The following is a 20,350-nucleotide window of genomic DNA, read 5'->3' on the forward strand; positions in this document are numbered from 1 at the left end:
CAGTTCACTGTTATGGTGGTGGGGTGTGGTGCCCAAGTCTGTGAATCCAGCTTTAAAACGCACATCCCACACAGGACGCTAGCCCTCCAGTGGTTCCTTATTGTAGGTAACAGTCAATATTGCTAATGTGTGGAGATTAGTACAGGCCTATGTATCAGTTTTTATAAATATCTCGTTAGCAATAGGTTTGCAATTCAAATATCTTTAGATACTTTTGATAACTTTCAATCATCAAGAACTGCAGAAAATGTGTGTTACTCTATTCTGGATACATTGTCTTTTAATAACAAAATCCACAAATATGTAGCTTTCTCCTTCTTGCTGTTAAACATTAAAAGAGGTGTTAGGGAAGGTAAGTTCTTGGTAGTGAGTGGCATTGAAAAAAAGAAAAGCAAGGTTTTAAGGAGAATTATGTTTAAATAACAGGTGATGAGGTAGATACACTCACAAAAATTATTTAAAAGGGTTCCAAAGAAAAAATCCAAAGCAGCAAGAATTACGAGAAAAGCCTAGAACAACTTGTCATGCTAGAAAGCCTGGCTAATGTGTACGAAGGGAGTGATTGCACATTTTTTTTTTATTTTGTATGTTCGAAATTTCCTACAATTAATGCTTTAAAATTTAAAGCTACATGAGAAGTAAACTAACTTTTAGAAGTGCCTTGAGTATGAAGAGAAAACATGAAAATGGATATTCCATGCTACATGGTTTTGTGAAGGAAGAGAGTTTATCAGTACAAAATTATCCCATGAAAAATAGAATCTTTCAATCTGAAAATAAATATTTCACTAACTTTTGAATGCTTTTGTTAAAAATATAAAAGTCCAAAACCTTTCAGTGAGTTTTCCTTAATATACTGATCATGCATTATGTGAATCTTAATTGATAAACATTGCATTATTGGCAAATACAGTCAAAAAATGAGTATCATGATTTACAAAGTCAACAATGCAATCAGCTTCTTCCATTTGGAAATGTGAAATACTTTTGAGTTATATTTTTCAGCTTGATCAAAAAAACATTAAAACTAAGTACCGAAATAAGTTAAACCTAAAATCTGACCATTGAATCAAGGTATCACAATTTCAAACCACAATTTTCAAAATCAGTGAAGCATATTTACTCACATTGCAATGATTATACATACATATATATATATATATATATATATATATATATGAATGAGGTACAGACCCCTATCTCATTCCATATATAAAAAATAATTCAAAATGTTATCAATGGCCTAAGCATTAAAGCTAAGCTATTAGAAGAAAACATGGGAGTCATTCTTCAGGACCTTGGTTTTGACAATGGATTCCTACCTTTGACACCAAAAGCACAAACAACAAAAGAAAAAATAGATAAAATGGATTTCTTCAAAATTAAAAACTTTTATGTATTGAAGGATATTACCATTAAAGTAAAAATACAACCCACAGAATAGGAAAAATGTTTGCAAGTCATATATCTGATAAATGTCTATTATCCAGAACACATAAAGAACTCTTACCAGTCAGCAACAAGACAAACAACCCAATCAAAAAATGGTCAAAGGTCTTGGGTATCCTCCAAACAGAAACGCAAATGGCCAACAAGCATACGAGAAAATATTCAACATCATCAGTCATTAAAGAAATGCAAGTCAAAACCACAATGAGGTACCACTCCAAATTTAATAGTATGGCTATTAAAAACAAAACAGGAAAATAACAAGTGTGGGAGAGGATGTAAAGAAATAAAAACCTTTATAAGTTACTGGTAGGAATGCAAAATGGTGCAGCAGCTATGGAAGATAGTTTGGTAGTTCTTCAAAAGATTAAATATAGAATTAGCATATGACCTAGCAATTGCACTCCTGGGTATACATCCAAGAGAAATGAAAACATATATGCACACAGGAACAAATACACAAATGTTTTTGGCAGCATTATTCAGAATAGCCAAAAGGTGAAAACAACACAAATGTCCATCAGCAAAGAAATGGATAAACAGATTGTGGTATGTCCATATAATGGAATATTAATCAGTCATAAAAAGGAATGAAGATACATGCCACAAGTTGGATGAACTTCAAAAACATTATGGTAAGTGAAACAAGGAAGACACAAAAGGTTACATATTGCATGATTCCTTTTATATGAAGTATCTAGAATTGGTAAATCCACAGAGGAAGATAGTGGTTGCCAAGAGACAGAGGTGAGGGGAAATTGGGAACGCTTACTTAATGAATGCGGGGTATTTTCCTGGGATAATGAAAAAATTCTGAAACTAGAGATGGTTGATAGTCATCACATCACATTGTGAAAACTGAACTGGCACTTGAAAATAGTTAACTGTATGTTATGTGAATTTCGCCTCAATAAAAAAAATACATGTAACAACAGTAATATAAGTAAAGAATGTTCTTCAATGTTGAAAGATAAAAAAACTGAAAATATTAAATATTTCAGCTTTATCTCATTCTTCAAAATCCTTTAAAATATATGTTTTTTCATATATATGCGTATGTGCTCAAAATTTTTAGCAATAAGGGTATACAATTTGAAAACGTGGATAGGGCTGCTCTAGATCCATGGTAATCTGTAACTTGTAGGGTGAATCCATAGACATACGTTGTGCACCTCGGCTGAATAATATTTTAAGATTTATCTTCCATACTTTTATGCAGGTGATGCATTTTCCAGTTCAACATAACTTCTGCATACCTTCGTATTTTATATTTTTGTGATGCAAACACTGTTTCTTGCTCAGCAGGGATCAAATAGATATTTGAATTTTCAACCCCTCGGCAGGGGATTGAGTATCCCTAAGATAGTCTTGCATCAATAGTTCTTCTGTTATTAATTAGCATTAAAATGGAAGAAAAAAGTACTAGACTTACCCACACATGGCAGAGAGTAGCCCAGCTGAGGGTCATGGATAAACTGCCTGTCATTAAGTCTTGTCACACAGTATAAGTAGAAACAGTCTAAGCAAATCACGTGGCGATGGTTGCACTGGAAAACCAGGACAGGGCTCCTGCACAGAAAAATAAAAAAGAAAAGGAAAACATTTCCTCTAGTACTTCTAAGAGTCGAAAGGCAACATGTACTTTGGGACAGTTTGTAACCCTATCAGCTTGCTTAGAAAATGCTCTGTGTAGACACCTGTACTGCTCACCATTGAGCACATATGTGTCAAAGCTGCGCCTTAAAAATTGGAAACATTTCATTAACTATACATAACATTGATTTTCCTAAATTTATATTTTTATATTAACATATTTACCAAGCTGTTGTTTAAATCTGAGCTCAGATATAACCTCTTTCTAGATCATCTTCTAGAAGCCTCATAATTCCCAATTCACCCATGAATCACCCCATTTATACATTTTTTTTATTGATACAAAATTACATCATACTATTGATATGCTTCTCTACTGACTGTGATCTCCTTGAAAGTAGATACTGTGCTTAATTTAAATTGATATTCTCATAGTACCAGGCACGGTAAGGTTTAAATAAACGTTCCTTGAATTGTATGTTAATGATATATAAAATCTGAACTTCCCAAAAGCCAAAAGAAAAATTACCATGGTGCCAAAGTAGGTATGTTAAACAATCACTCATATTTCACTGGCAAGCAGAAAAGTAGAATTTCAAAATAAAAATTATCTAGCACAGATTCTTTTCTAAAAGATTTAGTCTATCGTGCCATCCCTACTCCACCCAAACAGCCAATTTATTAAATCAAGGTTAGGAGCTTACTAATAAATTGATATGAGTTCTAAAATCTTTGGATTCCCTTAAAATGCTTTATAGGGGAAAAATGCCCCAAATAAGCATGTATTTTTGCTAACAAAATGAACCACATTATGTTATAACCAAAAGAAAAAAAGAGAGAGAGAGAGAGAGAGACAAATTGAATTAATTTCACATCAGCCCCAAGGCCATTTTAATAGTAAAAAAAAAAAAAACAAAAAAAAACCAAAAAAAAACAACACTGGAGTTTATCTAGATAAGCCTATTCTCTATGTAATGACAACAAAATACAAAATAGTTTTTTTTTTTAATTTCATACACAATTCTTAAAAGACCTCAGAGCTCTTCAAAAGCCCTTTCCCCAGAAAAATCGATATTAAACATTAATATTAGTAACATGTAATTTTCTTAACAATTAAAAGGTTTTCAAAATTCTGCTTTCCCACTTATTTCAAAGCAATATCTAATACAAAACAAAAAAAAATAACTTGGTATTTTAATGTCATGGATCAACAGGGCAATGGTCATCATAAGCTGGGCAAGGACGTCCCTAAATGCTTTTATGTGATTCTATTTCTCATCTCTGAACTACTGCAGTCCTTTTGGGGCTATCATTTCCATTTCCAGAGCCTTTTTCAATTAGGCATTGACTGTGTTCTGAACTTTCAACCTCTTCCCTTCTAATAACATTCTGCTGGAAGATGATAAAATATAATACCTTCTCATTTCTATCACGAGTCAGACATACACACATGCACAAGGGCACACACACCATATTCACTCTGTGTGACCCCATAGAACTGCCATATTCTATGTTCTCCTCATGGCTAAGTTCTATGAAAAATATTCTCCATTCTGGTCTTAGCAACATGGTCGACTAAGCCTTTAGAGACGCTCAATCTGCTCTCAACACATGGAAGCACTGGAGAAAATATTAGAACATTCATAAAAATGTTCCTCTATATAACAAGGTTAAAAAAGAAAGCTTAGCAATTACCCGGTAGAAGAAATAAAAGGAAAACTTATAAAGCCAAAGCAGTAGGAACATGAACTGTTGGCATAGTGTCCCAGAGCAACATTAAGGTATGTGGTAGCCACTGGTCCAGGAAGTGAGTTCTTTTCCATCCCTATTAAGGAAAAATGGAGAGAGTTTTGTTCCATGTGTGGACAACATACTTATGGATTTGCCCTTCAGTTAAAATATGGCCCCAAACTACTTAGACCATGTGGACAGTCCACAGAACATCAGCTGTTCTACTTTACTGATGGCATCCTACCATTTGGAACAGTTTGGAAAGGAATGGTGAATACATGAGAGGCCATGCTGTGAGGTAAACCCTGTGCAGATTCAAGAGCCCACCATATTAGGAAAGGTTTTAGAGGCCCAATGTTTGGGGCACGGAGGGCACACTCAACAGACACAGTAGTGCATCTTGCCCCTCCCTCTACTACTGCAACTACACACACACACACACACACACACACACTCACACAGATACAGCAGTACAAGGACAATCACAGGCCCTGTGGAAACACAGGCTCTAGGCCCCACAGAGTGAAACACATCGTCTTGGGGGCATAGGAGGAATCTTACTAAAAATTACAGCCGTACCGGTTCACTTCTGTCTTCTTGAATTGAGATATAGGCGGGGAGACGAACAGACCAAACCGACAGGACTAATTGATCAGAACCATCAGGATGCAAAGAGCTGGGGAAGAGTTCATAGGGTATCTGGGGGATCCACTGGCACGTTTCATGGCACTGCCCTCTGGAATTGTAGCGGCAAATGGACAAGGCAGCAGTTAAGGCAGCATTGAGAAGTGCATGGTGACCGGGACCTGAGAGACCTTAGGATTACCTGTTGAAGCATTACCTGTTGAAGCAGGTAATGTCAATAACCTTTATTATTACAAAAAAATATAGTAGAGTCATCAGAAAGGGCTTTAGAGAATGTTTACCTTGAATAAAAAATATGAGAAATGAATGCAGGTAGCAGTAGTTTACCAAACAGTGAGAAGTAAAGGAAACAAGATGTAAAAATGTGTTCAGCTTTGGAAGTGAGGACAGATCACTAAAGTTCATTAAAGAGAATCCCTTCCCAGGCACAGGGTGTATATAAGTGACACCAGAACCTACATGTGTGGTTTTACGTGTCCATTTTGGAAAAAAAGAAAAAAAAAGAAAGAAACTTACAAGAGTTTCAGGGAGTGACAAGTATAGAGAAGTCACTCAGGCATTCTGTCACTATCCATATGGAGTGAATATATATATATATAATATATCTATAATATATAGAGAGAGAGAGAGAGAGAGAGAGAAATATAGAATATTCTATATATTCTATATATCTATATAATTCTATAGATATTTCTATATCTATAGAATATCTATATATTCTATAATAGAATATCTATATATTCTATATATATATATATAGATTCTATATATCTATATATATGAATCTATATATTCTATATCTATATCTATATATTCTATGTATCTATATAATATTCTATAGATATATTCTATAATCTATAGAATATCTATATATTCTATATATCTATAGAATAATCTATATCTATATATCTATATCTATATTCTATATATCTATATAATATTCTATATATATTCTATATATCTATATAATATGTCTATATAATATATATATCTAATATATATCTATATAATATAGAGAGAGAAATATAGAATGAACATGTAGAAAAAATACATATGTTGATGAATAATGTTATAGATATAGATGTAGATAGTATATGCCCATATTCATGCAGAATTATCAGTCAGTTGGAGTTCTTGATACAGTTTGGAGGTAAGATTGTCCATCCCTTATCAATATATTTCTAGTTATAAAAAAGAAATTTCTAGTATTTATGAAAAAGTTAGGTGAGGAATAAGCATGCCACCCATAGAAACATTATTGGATTAATCATCTGAGTCATCTAAGAAAAGAAGTGAGGATCATTTCATGGCTGGAGGGACTACATAATTAACTTCCTAAGTATGAGGCAAAAGAGGACAGTGGGGAAAAAAAAAAAAACACTAGTATTTATGACCACCCCCTTTGGCTTAGGTACTTGCTAGGAACTTCTCAAACGTTTTTCCATGTCCTCCTCCTATAATAATCTGCCCCCATTCTATCACACATCCTGTTCCTCTCTCTGCCTCCAGCTTTCTTCCAGGTCTTTTACTCCTGGGCTCGTGCTCTTTGTCACTCATTCTTCTAGTATAATACTAGCCTTTATATTCAAATCAAAATTCCAAACTTCAAGGTCCAGTTCAAGATAAGACCTCTAAGGAACTTTTCCTGGAGCTTAATTCTTCACTGATTTTTCTCTTTTTCTTTAACTTTTAATCCACAGGGTCTATCCTAATGTGCTTCCTACACTGTCTTCACTTTTATTCAGACTGAGTGTTCCATAAGTTGCTACTTTAGCTGTCAGCATTAAATGAAAAATCCTGAAACAGTGGGGGCTGAACTTGATTACCACTTTCATGACCCATGTCTCACCAAATACAGCAATAAGCACATGACATTATATAATCAATAGTTACTGATCGTACCTGTGGCTTACTGAACAAAATGTTTTTTATTTCATAATCTCTCTGCTCCCATCCTTATATTTTTTACTCAGTTACTTACTGAGCATCTACTTTGGCTGAAGTAGGCATAAACATACACGGAATACAGCAGTGAGTGGATGAAAAAACATCTCATGACTGATGGAAGCGTTGGGAAAAAACACACACAACTCAGTCACAGGCCACAGTTGGGGACATGAACGCATGTGGAACAGGTATTAAAAGGATGTATGTGTGGTCATCAAACTCTGGTGCCACAGAAATTGGACAGCAGAGAAGTATGCATCAGGGTTAGGAAACCTGAGCTGAATTTAAAAGAATGGGGGATCAGCACTGGGTCCCTGGAGAGAAATGTGGTTTCTGGGCAGGGCAGGAAACAGACGTGGGAAAGAATTCTTGGAACAGAACAGTTATCAGCTTGGCTGACTGAGGGGCTGTATCAGGACAAGAGAAAAGAGATGAGAAGGGTTGGGGACAGGGGTAGGAGGACTTCAGGAGACTGGCCTACTGTGTGGTCTCTTGCTCATGGGATTCACTGAGGCTTGTGAGTCTCGGAAGGGAGAGATGTTTTCATATGTTTAATTCTGAGGGAACGTGTGGAGGAGAACAAGCTGGAAGTCGTGAGAACTATTTGGAGGTCATTTTAATAACACAGGCATGAGTTACTAAGGAAGCAGACTGTGGTGTGCGGGTGGTTCTAGGAATGGAAAGAAGATGGACAGGAGTGATTTTTCTGAGGAGAACCTGCCAAGACTTATCTCCTCTTGGGTCTTTGTTCCTCCCAACATTCCTCTGTGCCCTTTGCTCAAATTATATATAAATGTTAATTGATCAATCTAAAAGATGATTTTACCCCCGTGGACCAGGCTACAGAGCAGTTAATCAAAGGTTAGATAAAGTCTCAATCCCACGTAAAAGGGATTATAAATGCTGTACTTGACATTACTGAAGAGTTATTATTTCTTTTAAAGCCAACAGTTTTTATTATAATGCATGGTTTTATAGAAAGGGGAATGAATGTGGCAAACAGGATAATATGAAAAAGTGTTTCGAAACTGCAGCTTTGTCCATGTTGCTCTAGTTACATCTGGGTCAGGCTCTTCCTGGCATCAGGCACAGCAGCTGCCCTGTCCGATGGCTCCTTGCAGACACACTTAGCACCGCCATGGGTGGCAGGAGTGGCCGTTTCTTTTGCAGGAGGTGCATTTGCAGGAGCCGGTGCACGTGCAAGAGCAAGCTCAGGTGCAGAAGCCCGTCCGTGCAGGTGCAGAAGCCCATGCAGGTGCAGAAGCCCATGCGGGTGCAGGAGCCCATGCGGGTGTAGGAGCCCGCGCAGGTGCAGAAGCCCGTGCAGGTGCAGGAGCCCATGCAGGTGCAGGAGCCCATGCAGGTGCAGGAGCCCATGCGGGTGTAGGAGCCTGCGCAGGTGCAGAAGCCCGTGCAGGTGCAGGAGCCCATGCAGGTGTAGGAGCCCATGCGGGTGTAGGAGCCTGCGCAGGTGCAGAAGCCTGTGCAGGTGCAGAAGCCCATGCAGGTGCAGAAGCCCGTGCAGGTGCAGAAGCCCATGCAGGTGCAGAAGCCCATGCGGGTGCAGGAGCCCATGCGGGTGTAGGAGCCCGCGCAGGTGCAGAAGCCCGTGCAGGTGCAGAAGCCCATGCAGGTGCAGGAGCCCATGCGGGTGTAGGAGCCCGCGCAGGTGCAGAAGCCTGTGCAGGTGCAGAAGCCCATGCAGGTGCAGAAGCCCGTGCAGGTGCAGGAGGCTGCAGAGGCACAGGTACAGGAGCCACCGGTGGGGCAGGAGCAGCTGGGTCCATTTCGAGCAGAGGTGAGGACTGAGGTCCAAAGCAGTCAGCACAGCGAGACACTGGTGCAGGCTGCAGGCGTGGTTCTGAAGAGTTTCTTGTAAGCAAAGACTTTCCTGCTTTGGTGAAAGCAGTGATCCAAAGAGCTTTTGCTCACAGAGTATCAGGCATAACTGAAGAAATCTTAGTAAAAAAATACGGCAGACCACTCACGTACATCACACAAGTAGAACACGGTTACACAATAAGTAGTCCAAACATTTAAACTCTCATAAAATTAGCTCTCTTGTATCTACAAAATAGCATCAATGTTTTCATATTTATCTGATCAAATGTGCAGTTTAATCTGCTCTCCACCTCATTTGTGTGAGTGCTCTCTCTCTCTCTCTCTCTCTCTCTCTCTCTCATTTGCCCTCCCTCACACACACACACACACACTCTCTGCCAAAATCTTTTTTCTCTGACCCTGTCTACTTCTTTGCCACAGGTATATCTTCATTTATACCCATTAAGAGGTTGCGGTTCCAACTTCTCAGCTGAATGTGACATATATTGAATGTGACATCCCAGAAATTTTAAGATACGTAAAGATAAGGAAGTAAGTCTAAGCTTGAAAGGAAATAAAAATCTAATAAAGTGGGTAGGAAAGGGATACACATAAGCGTAACACAGGGCAGGACACTAAGTTATATTAGAGACGTAGGAAATATTAGCAGGCTCTGTGGTAAGCAGCCTTCAGCGTGTCCCCTTAGTGATCTCCACCCCCTGGGATTCATGCCCTGTGTCCCTTTTACAAATCAGTGGGATGACCTGAGTCATCTACATGGGAAGTGCAGAAATGACAAGGAGCCATTTCTAGGACTAGATCAGAGAAGACCGTGCAGCTACTGCCTGTGCTGCTTCCTGGGTCAGTAGCTCTGAGGAGAGTGATGGCCGTGTTGTGGGGACACTCAAGCACTCCTATGGAGACCCTCCAGCACAAGACATGCCCTCAGCCTACTGTAGCCCTGGCTGACGGCTTGACCACAATTTCATGAGCTAACCCTGAGCGAGAACCATTCAGCTAAGCTGTTCCCAAGTTCCTGACCCGCCGAAACCGTGTGAGATAGCATCCGTTGTTGTTTTAAGCCACTACATTTGGGGTGGTAATTTTTTTATGCAGCAATATATAACTCATACAGGTTCGAGGGGGAAAGAGATCACATTTAGATAGAAAATCAGAAAAGAATTCATGCGAGTAGTTAGTGGCATTGGAATGAAGATCAAGTTTCCAGGGCATGGAGATAGAAAAAATCTTCCAGGTCAACAGAAGAGACTGGAGTTGCAGAAGAACAAAGCACAGGAGGAGAATGCTGAGTTCTCTAGTATAGCTAGTTTCTCCATTCACCCCAATGAAAAGCAAAATTATATAATATATATATATAATATATATATATATATATGGATAGTAGAATCATCTGAAATGCAATGAGAAGCAATGAAAGTTAGGATAAACATATTAAGTGCAAATCGTTAAGGAGATAAAAATAAATTTTGTTCACTGGAGGGAGAAAGTTAGTCCTTGAATTTAGCTTACACTTGACCCTTGGAAACACACATGTTGTTTTTACAATATTTCGTTTGTGCAACAGTAACAGAGATGTTATGCCCCAGTTAGCAATCTTTCAAAGCTCTCTACAAATCCTCAGTACATGAACAACTATGACTCCTGGGAGTTTAATAAAGGATTAGATTAGATAAAAATAATTAGAGGAGGAAAGCTATGCCATTAAGGAACCCGAATCTATCTTCCTAACAACTGTCATTTTAAATCTCTTTTAGTTAGAGATAGCTTATAAACAATAGATAAATGGCTACAGTCTCAGAAACCAAATGCACTTTCGGTTAATCTATATCACCTACTAATTGCCCAAATGAGCTTCTGACGGGAGTATCCAACATGGCGCCTGCCCTCGATAACATTTTAACCCACATATGTGATACGGGTTCATTATTTGAGTTAGCCAAGTGAGCAATCCCAGTCACTGGAGAGACCCCTGATCCAAGATGCTAATTGATAGACTCAACTTTTAGAAATTAAAATGAGCTTCAACAGTCGAATGACCTTCGAAATTCCATCCAGCAGCCAAGTTTAAAATCCTGAAGTGAGTTTGTTTATCCATTAGTCTGCTTGGACTCAGAATCCTATTGAGGCCCCGGCAGATCCAAGGTCATTTACCACCACTTTGAATTTCTTCTTGCTCCCTCTGCTCATGTCCTCATTGCTTTATCCTGTCCACTTTGCTGCACAAAAAGGGGTGACTTTGGCTCCGTGAGCTTGCTTGTACAAGGCCCAATATTTCAGCATAAACAACACTGCCAAGGCAAAGACTCTTTATTGAAGTTGACGTTTTTGAATCACTGTCATCAATCCATCCTTGTAATTCTCTGGACTAACTACCAAGTGCCAGGCACTGACCTTTGGATGTCACGTAAAAGTGGGCAAGACATGGCCCTTCGCCTCAGAAGGCCACAGGCCCGTAGGGTTGAAGACAAACAAGTAATTATCTCCTGGTGTCGTAAAAGCTACCAGAGGGATGAGTTAGAGACCACCTAACCCCGTCTTTGCGGTCAGTGGAAGGGGTCTCAAGGCAACTCATGCCTCCATGCGTGCATTCAGTCTATATAGAGAGAAGATACCGAAGAAACTAAACAGCTTCCCTTGTTTATAAAGGCTTTAAATAAAATATGATATAAAATACAGTAAATACATTAAAAATAAAATGATTAAGAAAATATATACTCTGCCCCTGTCTCTATCGACAAAATTCCCTTGTCCTCTTTAATCCTCATTCAGTAATTCTATGTCCCATCTGTGACATCAGATGCTACTAAATTTAAGAGAACCCTAACATTAACATTTGTTCCAAGGTTTGATCCCACCGATCAATACTGGGAAAACTCTCTCATCATTAGTGCACAGTTTTATTGCTGGAAAACAACCTGGTTTTGTATGCTCACCAGAATATTCTTAATTCTCATGTGTCCTGAGGATGTAATACTTTATGATTCCACAGACACATTTTCTGCAGTGGGACTAAGCCCTGACCTCATATGTGTTGAAAACTACTTTGTGCAAGGCATTTTGCTGTGGGTACTTAGGCCTTAAAACAAACAACAGCTCCCTATCAAGTCAACTGTATCTCCATTGAGATGTTAACCTGTTCTATTTATTGTCATATAGAGAAAAAGAAAATTTCAGGTAGCAGCTACCTTCTCTGTTTCAGAACTATTTATTTTCTACATATACTTGCTAATTCTGAGAGTCTACAAAATAGGAGGTATAAAAATAGCTGAGTAAAGATATGCAGAGTAGCAAAAGTGTAGTGCTTTCTAGAGCAAATGGATTAGGTCTTCAAGTGTTGGTATAGCATGAATTCTCCAAACTCATTAGCCTCAGTCTGGAGTTAACCTAAATCAGCACCCACACCATTCCTTCCTCCCACATTTGCCCCCCCCCCTTTTTAATCAGCACACCTTGGTGATGTTATTCTAAAGTGGCTTTCATCATGGCACGTCTTGGCCCAAACCATAAACTAGTTATCTAATGCCAATGTATCAAGACCTCAAGTTTTCCTTCTGTTTTTCAGAGCCCTCCATAAGGCTCCTTGCCCCCCACTGTATGTCTCCCTAATTGCCATTCCCAAATCCTTCTCAGGTCCTCTCTTTACAGCGTCAGAACCAAACCTCCTTTTCCCTTATGATCTTGTCTCTCTGTGTTAAGAGTCTTCCAATTTACCTTCATTTTCCTTTCAGGAGGCTGCTTCAATGAAACTCCAGCTAACACCGATTCTCCCACTCACTTTACAATTCCCCATAATGCTTATGTTTACAAAGCAGTATTTTATATTCTACTTAGCGTTTAGTATACATTATATTGTTCTGTGCCTGATTGATCAGCTTATGTCAGATGTTCCCTGGTCAATTCACACCTAGTCACTGAGGGGCGCCTGGGTGGCTCAGTCGGTTAAGTGACTGGCTCTTGATTTCAGCTCAGGTCATGATCTGTAGTTGGTGAGATAGAGCCCTGCTCAGGCTCTGCATTGGCAGCGTGGAGCCTGCTTGGGATTGTCTTTCTCCTCTCTATCCGTCTCTTCCTGCTTGTGCTCTCTCTTTGTCTCTTAAAATAAATAAACATGAAAAAAAATTTAAAAAAAAACCCATACATAGTAATTGGGAGGCTACTATGTGCTGGTTCCTTGGCTTGATGTTGGGATGGGATACACAGTTCTTGTCCTTGTGGAATTTTGTCTAATGGTGACATAAACTAGTCTGGGGGACAGCGTGGGAAAAAGTTAATCCAATGTTGGCCAGGCAGAGAATGTTTCCCAAATGAAAATAAATAAATAATAATTAAACTAAGACCCAAAAGGCAAGAATGAATTAGCCTGACCAAGAAACTAGAGGGGAGTGAGGAAATCATGTAAAAACACTTAAAATGGCATAAAATTAGAAAAGGTTAGGGAACTGTGTCTTAGATCTTCATATTATCTCTCAGTGTTTATCAAGGTTCTGAATTCCTCGAGAAATCAAAAATCAAACTAAAGCATAATGATTACTGTTCCACGAGCCACATGTAGAAGTCCATGTTTTAAGTTTATAATAAGTGCAGCTGAATTAGGTTCTATTATTTATAACATTTTGAACCATTAACAATAACAAAAAAGTATATGAATCCATGGTTACAAGAGGGAATTAATGAGTTTTAATTTCCTCCAGATGGTTTCAATCTTCAAAAGTAATTACTTGACCTTAATATAGCTTATATGTCGTATTTCTAATATAATTACTGTTGACAGGTTGAATAAACATAAACCACTACCTTCTAGAAGCACTAGATTATAAACATTATAACAGTATGTATTAGAATTAACAAATAAACTTCTTTCTTTTTAAAAGTAAGTTAAAGTTTTTGAAGGAAAGAGGTCAACCCCTTTTTATAGTAATCCATTACAATGATTTGGTTTTATCAGCAGCAATCCCAAGTTTTCTTTCTAAGGCCTTTGTATTACCAAACAGATGCTGATAAATAATTGCAAAGAATGGGTAAATCATAATGAAATAACCATTGCATGTAATGAAATAAAATTTAAAATCCTATGGGGTATGTGGCTCATGGGAGGAAAACGCATCTCATGAAAAATTATCACATTACCTTCTTGTCCCCCAACTAACAGAATTAATTTCAATTCTTAAAATTATGTTTATAAATGGCCAAGTGCTGAGTGCTACATTTGTAAAAGTCCACATAGTTTTGAGTTTTAATCTTCGAGCATACTCTATTCAGACTGTCAGTGTTGTAGAGCTAGAGACAGCTGAAACCCGATTTAGCATGACACACTTTCTGGGTTGCATCATCTGCATAGAGCTGTTGTGGGACATAACTATTCAATTGTTGCAGATGCCATCTGAACACATACTAATTCATGCACATATCCTGTCTTTGTTTTTTTCTTTTGTGAGAAACAAGCTAGAAGGAGATAGATGCTACAGAATTCTGCTAAATTGAGACACATATAAAGACAGATCTTGTTTAGATAAGAACCCCACTGTGAAATAAATTGTCCTACTGTGTCCCCAAATCTCGTGACAGGAAATATTAATGCTAAGAATCAGTCCACTGGCTATGAATGTTCAGAGCTATTTAACATAAATTATTATAAAACAGAGTGGTTTAAAAATTATATTTGTTGCCAGCTCACAAAAACCTTGCATAGAGGACTTCTCATTGGTCTTTCATTCATTCTTAAAATGAATGAATGAATTCATGCACTAGAATGCCATGTTTTTGATTCCTCTTATCAGAGAAACGTTAAGAATTGGGTCCTCTGAAGGAGAGTAGTTTGAAATTAAGAACCTGCTCAAAAGATTGTAAACGTCTTAAAACGCTTCTACAACAAAATACGTCTGAAAATGAGGAGGTATAGTGACGTTTCCGAGGTATCGTTAGATGGACTGTGCATTAAATATTAATGTAATTTAAGAAATGTGTGGCGCATAATCAATAAAGTTATTTTCCTAATTGAGGTTTTTGTTTTACAGCTAGCCAGAAAAGCAGTGTGTAGCCTGCCAAAATATTTCCCTAAAAGTACTAAAAATCAACATGACGTAACAAAACAAATCCATACGAATTCATGTAAAACTAAGCTAAGGGAATTCATGCAAAGAGGCAATGGCCTGCTTTGCACATCCCAAGACACTGGAGGCTGGGGGAAGGTTTCCAGAAAGTTCCAGGCTAAGAGGGCTGTCGCAGGAGGTGGCTTCAGAATGCAGCTTACATGAAAAGAGATCCGTGAAATGGCAGGCTAGACCCGACAATCTCTAAAGACCTTTCAGATACCAAGATTCTACAGGCTCCAATTTGTATGATCATAGCATTCTTCCTCTCTGTAAGTTCGTGGGGCTCAAACCTTACTTGAAATTATGTGCACAAGGCAACTTATATTTAGGATTCCGGCTTTAAAGTTACTTTTTGAACTAATGCACGTGCTGCTTGCAAGGCTAAGAGTCTGAGGATTTCTAGAGATTTTACTTTCTGGAAGACATGTTGGGAGGAAGGCCCTGAGCCAGTGTATTGAAAGGAAATCAGAAGACATACCTCAGTGTTAAAGGCAAAAAAACAAAACAAAACGCCCAAAGCAACACAATATATGGCTCTTGACAACTAAAAGCTAATTTAATTTTAAAGCTCTTTTTTTTCTTTTCTTTCTCTGTTTTCAATAAGGTCAGCTGGTAATTAGTGCCAGCAGGAGGGGACGGGCAGGGCTCAGCCCCCGCGTCAGGTGCCCTCTGCTGTGTTCTGTGAACCCATGTGCTCCTCCCCACCCCAGCCTCTCGCTACAGTGTATCATCAATTATTTATTTGATTTTCTACCTTCTCTCCAGACCAGAAGTCGGCAGAATCCAGCTGACGGCTAAATCTGGCCCACATCCTGTTTTTGTAAATAAAGTTTTATGAGAACACAGCCATTTTTACATATTGGCTATGGCTGCTTTTATCTATAAAGGCAGAGCTGGGTGGCTGTGACAGGGACTCTATGGACCAGGAAGCCTGAGCCACTGTCTAGCCTTTACAGGAAAGGCTTCCTGCTCCAGCTCTTGACCCCGTAAACCCAAGGGCTGTCTTCTGGTTTTCTGAGTGCCTGACCTATTGGTGGTGTTTGGTAAGTGCTTCTGTGCTAAACGGTCCAGGAGCTGACTGTTTGGCTAAACGAAGGACCATGAATGAGGAGGGACACAGAAGAGGGCAAAACCGAAGCGTCAGACAGCCAGAGATCAGCAACTTTTGCAGGTTGACAGGTGCACAGCTTACTGGTTTTGAGCTAAGCCACTGACACTACTTCTCGAGGTTGCAAATGTCATCTCCCTTCCTTCAGGACACTTCCTTTGATTAAGTTGCCCTGGTCTCGCCCAGAGAGTGTCCAGTGCTGGCCACTCCCACATGAGAGAAGAGATACAGGAAGTGGACTTTGCTGAGCTCGAGAAAAGTGACAGCAAGACAGTAGGATGGAACCATGCGATGGTGCCTGGTGGGCGCTATTAACTGGGTGGTCGGGGAAGGCCGGAGGCAGCCATGTTTACACTGATCCCCCAATGGCATGCTGTGCACAGATCTGATGCGAGAGGGCTCCGCGGGAAGGGACCGCTGAGGAAAACTCCCTTTCAATGGCAACGCCTGGGCGTGCTTGAGGAATTAAAAGGAAAGTCAGTGTGACAGAGATACACTAAGAAGCAAGGGGGAGTGGACCAAGATGAAGTTCAGGTGGATGGGAAGAACAATAATGAAGTCTTCGTCTGAATGGTCAGGGGCGCCTGGGCGGCTCAGCCGGTTAAGCAACAGACTCTTGGTTTCAGCTGAGGTCATGATCGCACGGTTGGTGTGTCTGAGCCCTGCATGGGCTCTGTGCTGATAGCACAGAGCCTGCTTAAAATTCTCTCTTTCCATCTCTCTCTCTCTCTCTCTCTCTCTCTGCCCCTCCCTTGCTCGCTTTTTCATGTTTTTAATGTTTATTTTTTTTTGAGAGAGACAGAGCACAAGCAGGGGAGGAGCAGAGGGCGAGAGGGGGAGGGAGGGAGAGGGAGAGACGGAGAGAGAGAGAAAGAGAGAGACAGACAATTTGAAGCAGGCTCCAGGCTCTGAGCTGTTAGCACAGAGCCCGATGCGGGGCTCGAACTCGTGAACTGTAAGATCATGACCTGAGCTGAAGTCGGATGCTGAACTGATTGAGCCATCAAGGTGCCCCTAAAAAAACATTTTTTTTTAAAAGAGTTAGGAATTTGACTCTTAGGCAATAAGAATTCGGTACAAAGTTTTAAGCAGGGAAGCAACAGGATGTCATTTATGTTTAAGAAAATCACTCTTACTTTGAGCATCGCATGGATTGTAGCGTGACAAGAAAGGGAGGGAGCCCTGTGGATGTTGGGAAGTCCTCCTGGGGCAGAAGATACTGGTTTGGACCGAGCAGTGGAGCTGGAGAAAATGGATGGGTGGACAGTATGTTTGGGACAACATAGCATTCACATGTCTCCTACTGAGCTCTTCTCCATTTTTAGTCTCCTACTAACATGTGTAGGTTTCTCCATTTTTAGGAAACCTCAAGACCGTGTCCCCAAATCCACAGGACCATTGTTATAAAATTAACAATTTTACTTTAACAGATTACTTTATATAAAAATGGAGACTTTCCAGAGGTTTCCAAATAAATTTAACTCAAAACCTTTGCCTAGGGCCTAAATTAAAAGATAATGAACCTAATAATCAAACAGTACATTAATAAAAATGTAAACGACGGTGCCATTGTTTGTCGGAATGGTATTTATCGATCTCTTACAATGTGCCAGGTGCCAGGTGCCAGGCAGAGTGCGGGACCCAGAACAAGGAACGGGAGGTGCACTGATAACCCACTGTGGGCTGTGTGAGGGCTCCCAAGTGAGCAAGCCTCTGGGGGACAAGGTCTACAAGTCGCATTGATACTGGAGATATCAGATATTTGGGAAGCAAAACTGACAAGATTCGGGGGTTCATCAACCTGAGGCAGGGAGAAGAGTCAAGCATTATGTCTAGATTCTCTTTTTAAACATTACTGGATGCTTCTAACGGGCTGGGTTCCCTGCTAAGTGCTTTCTCTGCATTATTTATTTAATCCACTGAACTATAAAACCCTAGGAGGGCAAGGCCCCTTCTGTGTCTTCTCTTCTGTGATCTCACTACCTAACACCGGGCATCGTCTGGGGAGGAGTTCAAACATACTTGTTGAAAGCTGGGTGGACGCCTCCCCGTCCCTGCCACGACAATGACAGTGAGATGCCCTGCCGTGGGAGGGGCAGGTGAGGGCACGAGGTGGGGAGGAAAGCTGTGAGACCTCTTGATCCCAGAGCTGGTAAGTGACAACGAAGTCACCAGGACCGACTTGCTCCGGCCCCGCTCCCATTCCTCAACACTGCATCCCTCCACCTCAAGCTGGCCGGGACTTGGGCAACATTTGCCGGTGGGGGACAAACCACCAGAGGAGCATCAGGACTGGAAATACAGGTAGAAGATTTCTTTTGGTTCTAGACTTGCTGAGTTTGAGGCACCTTTGCAATGTCGTGTGAACACATACAGAGGGCAGGTCACTGTGGGTTCCTTAAACTCGGGAGGAAGCTTGGAGCTGGAAAATGCTCTGGAGACCCATCAGCCAAGAGCCGAGGAATTACAGCCCCAGGAGCAGTTGAGCTCCCCCGTTGACAGTGTGAAAATGGGAGAGGAGGTGGTGTGGAAGGGACCCCGGAGCACACTGACATTGCAGTATAATTGGTTTGATGAAGTTTTCCCTTGCTGAGCTGAGCAAAACATGAAATAGTTTTGCTTTTTCCTGGTAATTGATATTTCTGTGTTGTGTCAAGCCCACCTGCTGAGCAGTGGGCCCCCAGCGACATGCCAGATTCCATGACTTCTGGTCACTTTCAGGTATTAAAATAATCTTAGACCAGCCCATCTTGAACTTCCCTCTCACACTGCACTTGGCGTCTCTCTTGCCCCATTGGAGACCAGAAAGGAGCCTCAGCTGCTCCCAGGACCCTGCACAGTAGGGAAGTCCCACTTGCACTGGGCATGTGCAGATTTGAATCAACCCCAGTTTCTGGAGGACAATGGAACGTTGTTGAGGGATCCTCTTTTTCCTGATTTCTGTGGAAATCTGTGTGTGTGCAAGCAAATGGTGTGGTTCTAGGGTTAGAGGTGGTGCACAACACAGAGGCTTCTCTCACACTGAATTTGCAGAGTCAGAGGGAAAATGGCATCCATGATAAGAGCTGCAAAGTGGGCGAGAGGTAGGAACAGGCCTGCCTAACCCAGTCTAGATGGTGTGGGAAGGCTCTTTGGAGGAAGAGTCTTATCTCCAAACAGAAACCAGGGGGTGCTTTGAAAGGCAAAGTTAGATCATCTGCCTCCCCTGCTCAATCCCTGCAATGGCTCCCCATGTTATTCCTTACGATGGCCTTGCTCAGTCCTCCAGTGCTGCCAAACCATCCCTCTCAGGCCCTCACCTCCTTCTCTTCTGCTCACTGTGGTCCAGCCCAGTGAGCTCTGTGCTATTCCTCAAACATGCCTGGCATTCTTCTGCCTCAGACCTTTGCAACCAGCTCCTCCTTTTGCATGAATGCTCTTCCCTAGCTATTCACATGGCTCACATCTTGATCTCCTGCCACACTTTCTCCAAATGTCTTTTCTAATAAGCCAAACCCAGACCACCCTACATAAAAGTAGCCAGCCCCCACTTTGCACTCCCAAGCCTCTTTTTCCCCTTTTATTTTTTCTATCTTCTGCAGTAGATTTGCACTATTATTCCCCAATGCTTCATCCTTCCCTGAGCTCACACCTCTGCTAGGTGACTTTGCCCTTCCTCCCACTAGAAGCTGAGTATACTTCCCATCCGTTGACAGTGGGCCAAGCCACATGGCTTCCTTTGGCCAAGAGGATGAGAGGGATATGATGCAACCAAACACTTGTGAAAGTGCTGTGTGCTCAGGCTCGCCCTCTGTGTTCCTGCCTTTCCAGGTGAGGAGGATCTCCCTGGGGTAGCTACTGGTTCAAGAAGGATGACACACGAAGCCGACTGGAAACACCCATTCCCAGAGCAATGGACTGAACTAAGCCCAGTTATAAGTACCAAACCCAGGTGAAGCTCAGA

The 20,350-nt window shown here is 40.6% G+C and overlaps 1 protein-coding gene across 2 annotated transcripts in view; it reads right to left on the reverse strand.

Moving 5' to 3' along the window:
* PRKN (parkin RBR E3 ubiquitin protein ligase) overlaps nt 1-20,350 on the reverse strand; it is a 1,351,707-nt gene that overhangs the window by 429,616 nt on the left and 901,741 nt on the right. For both annotated transcript variants that reach the window (XM_030316747.1, XM_030316746.1), the window contains exon 7: nt 2,882-3,018. In XM_030316747.1, coding sequence (XP_030172607.1) covers nt 2,882-3,018 — 137 coding nt within the window. The remainder of the gene's footprint in view (nt 1-2,881; nt 3,019-20,350) is intronic.

This window comes from Lynx canadensis, chromosome B2 (assembly GCF_007474595.2).
Source record: "Lynx canadensis isolate LIC74 chromosome B2, mLynCan4.pri.v2, whole genome shotgun sequence".
Classification (NCBI taxonomy): Eukaryota; Metazoa; Chordata; class Mammalia; order Carnivora; family Felidae; genus Lynx; species Lynx canadensis.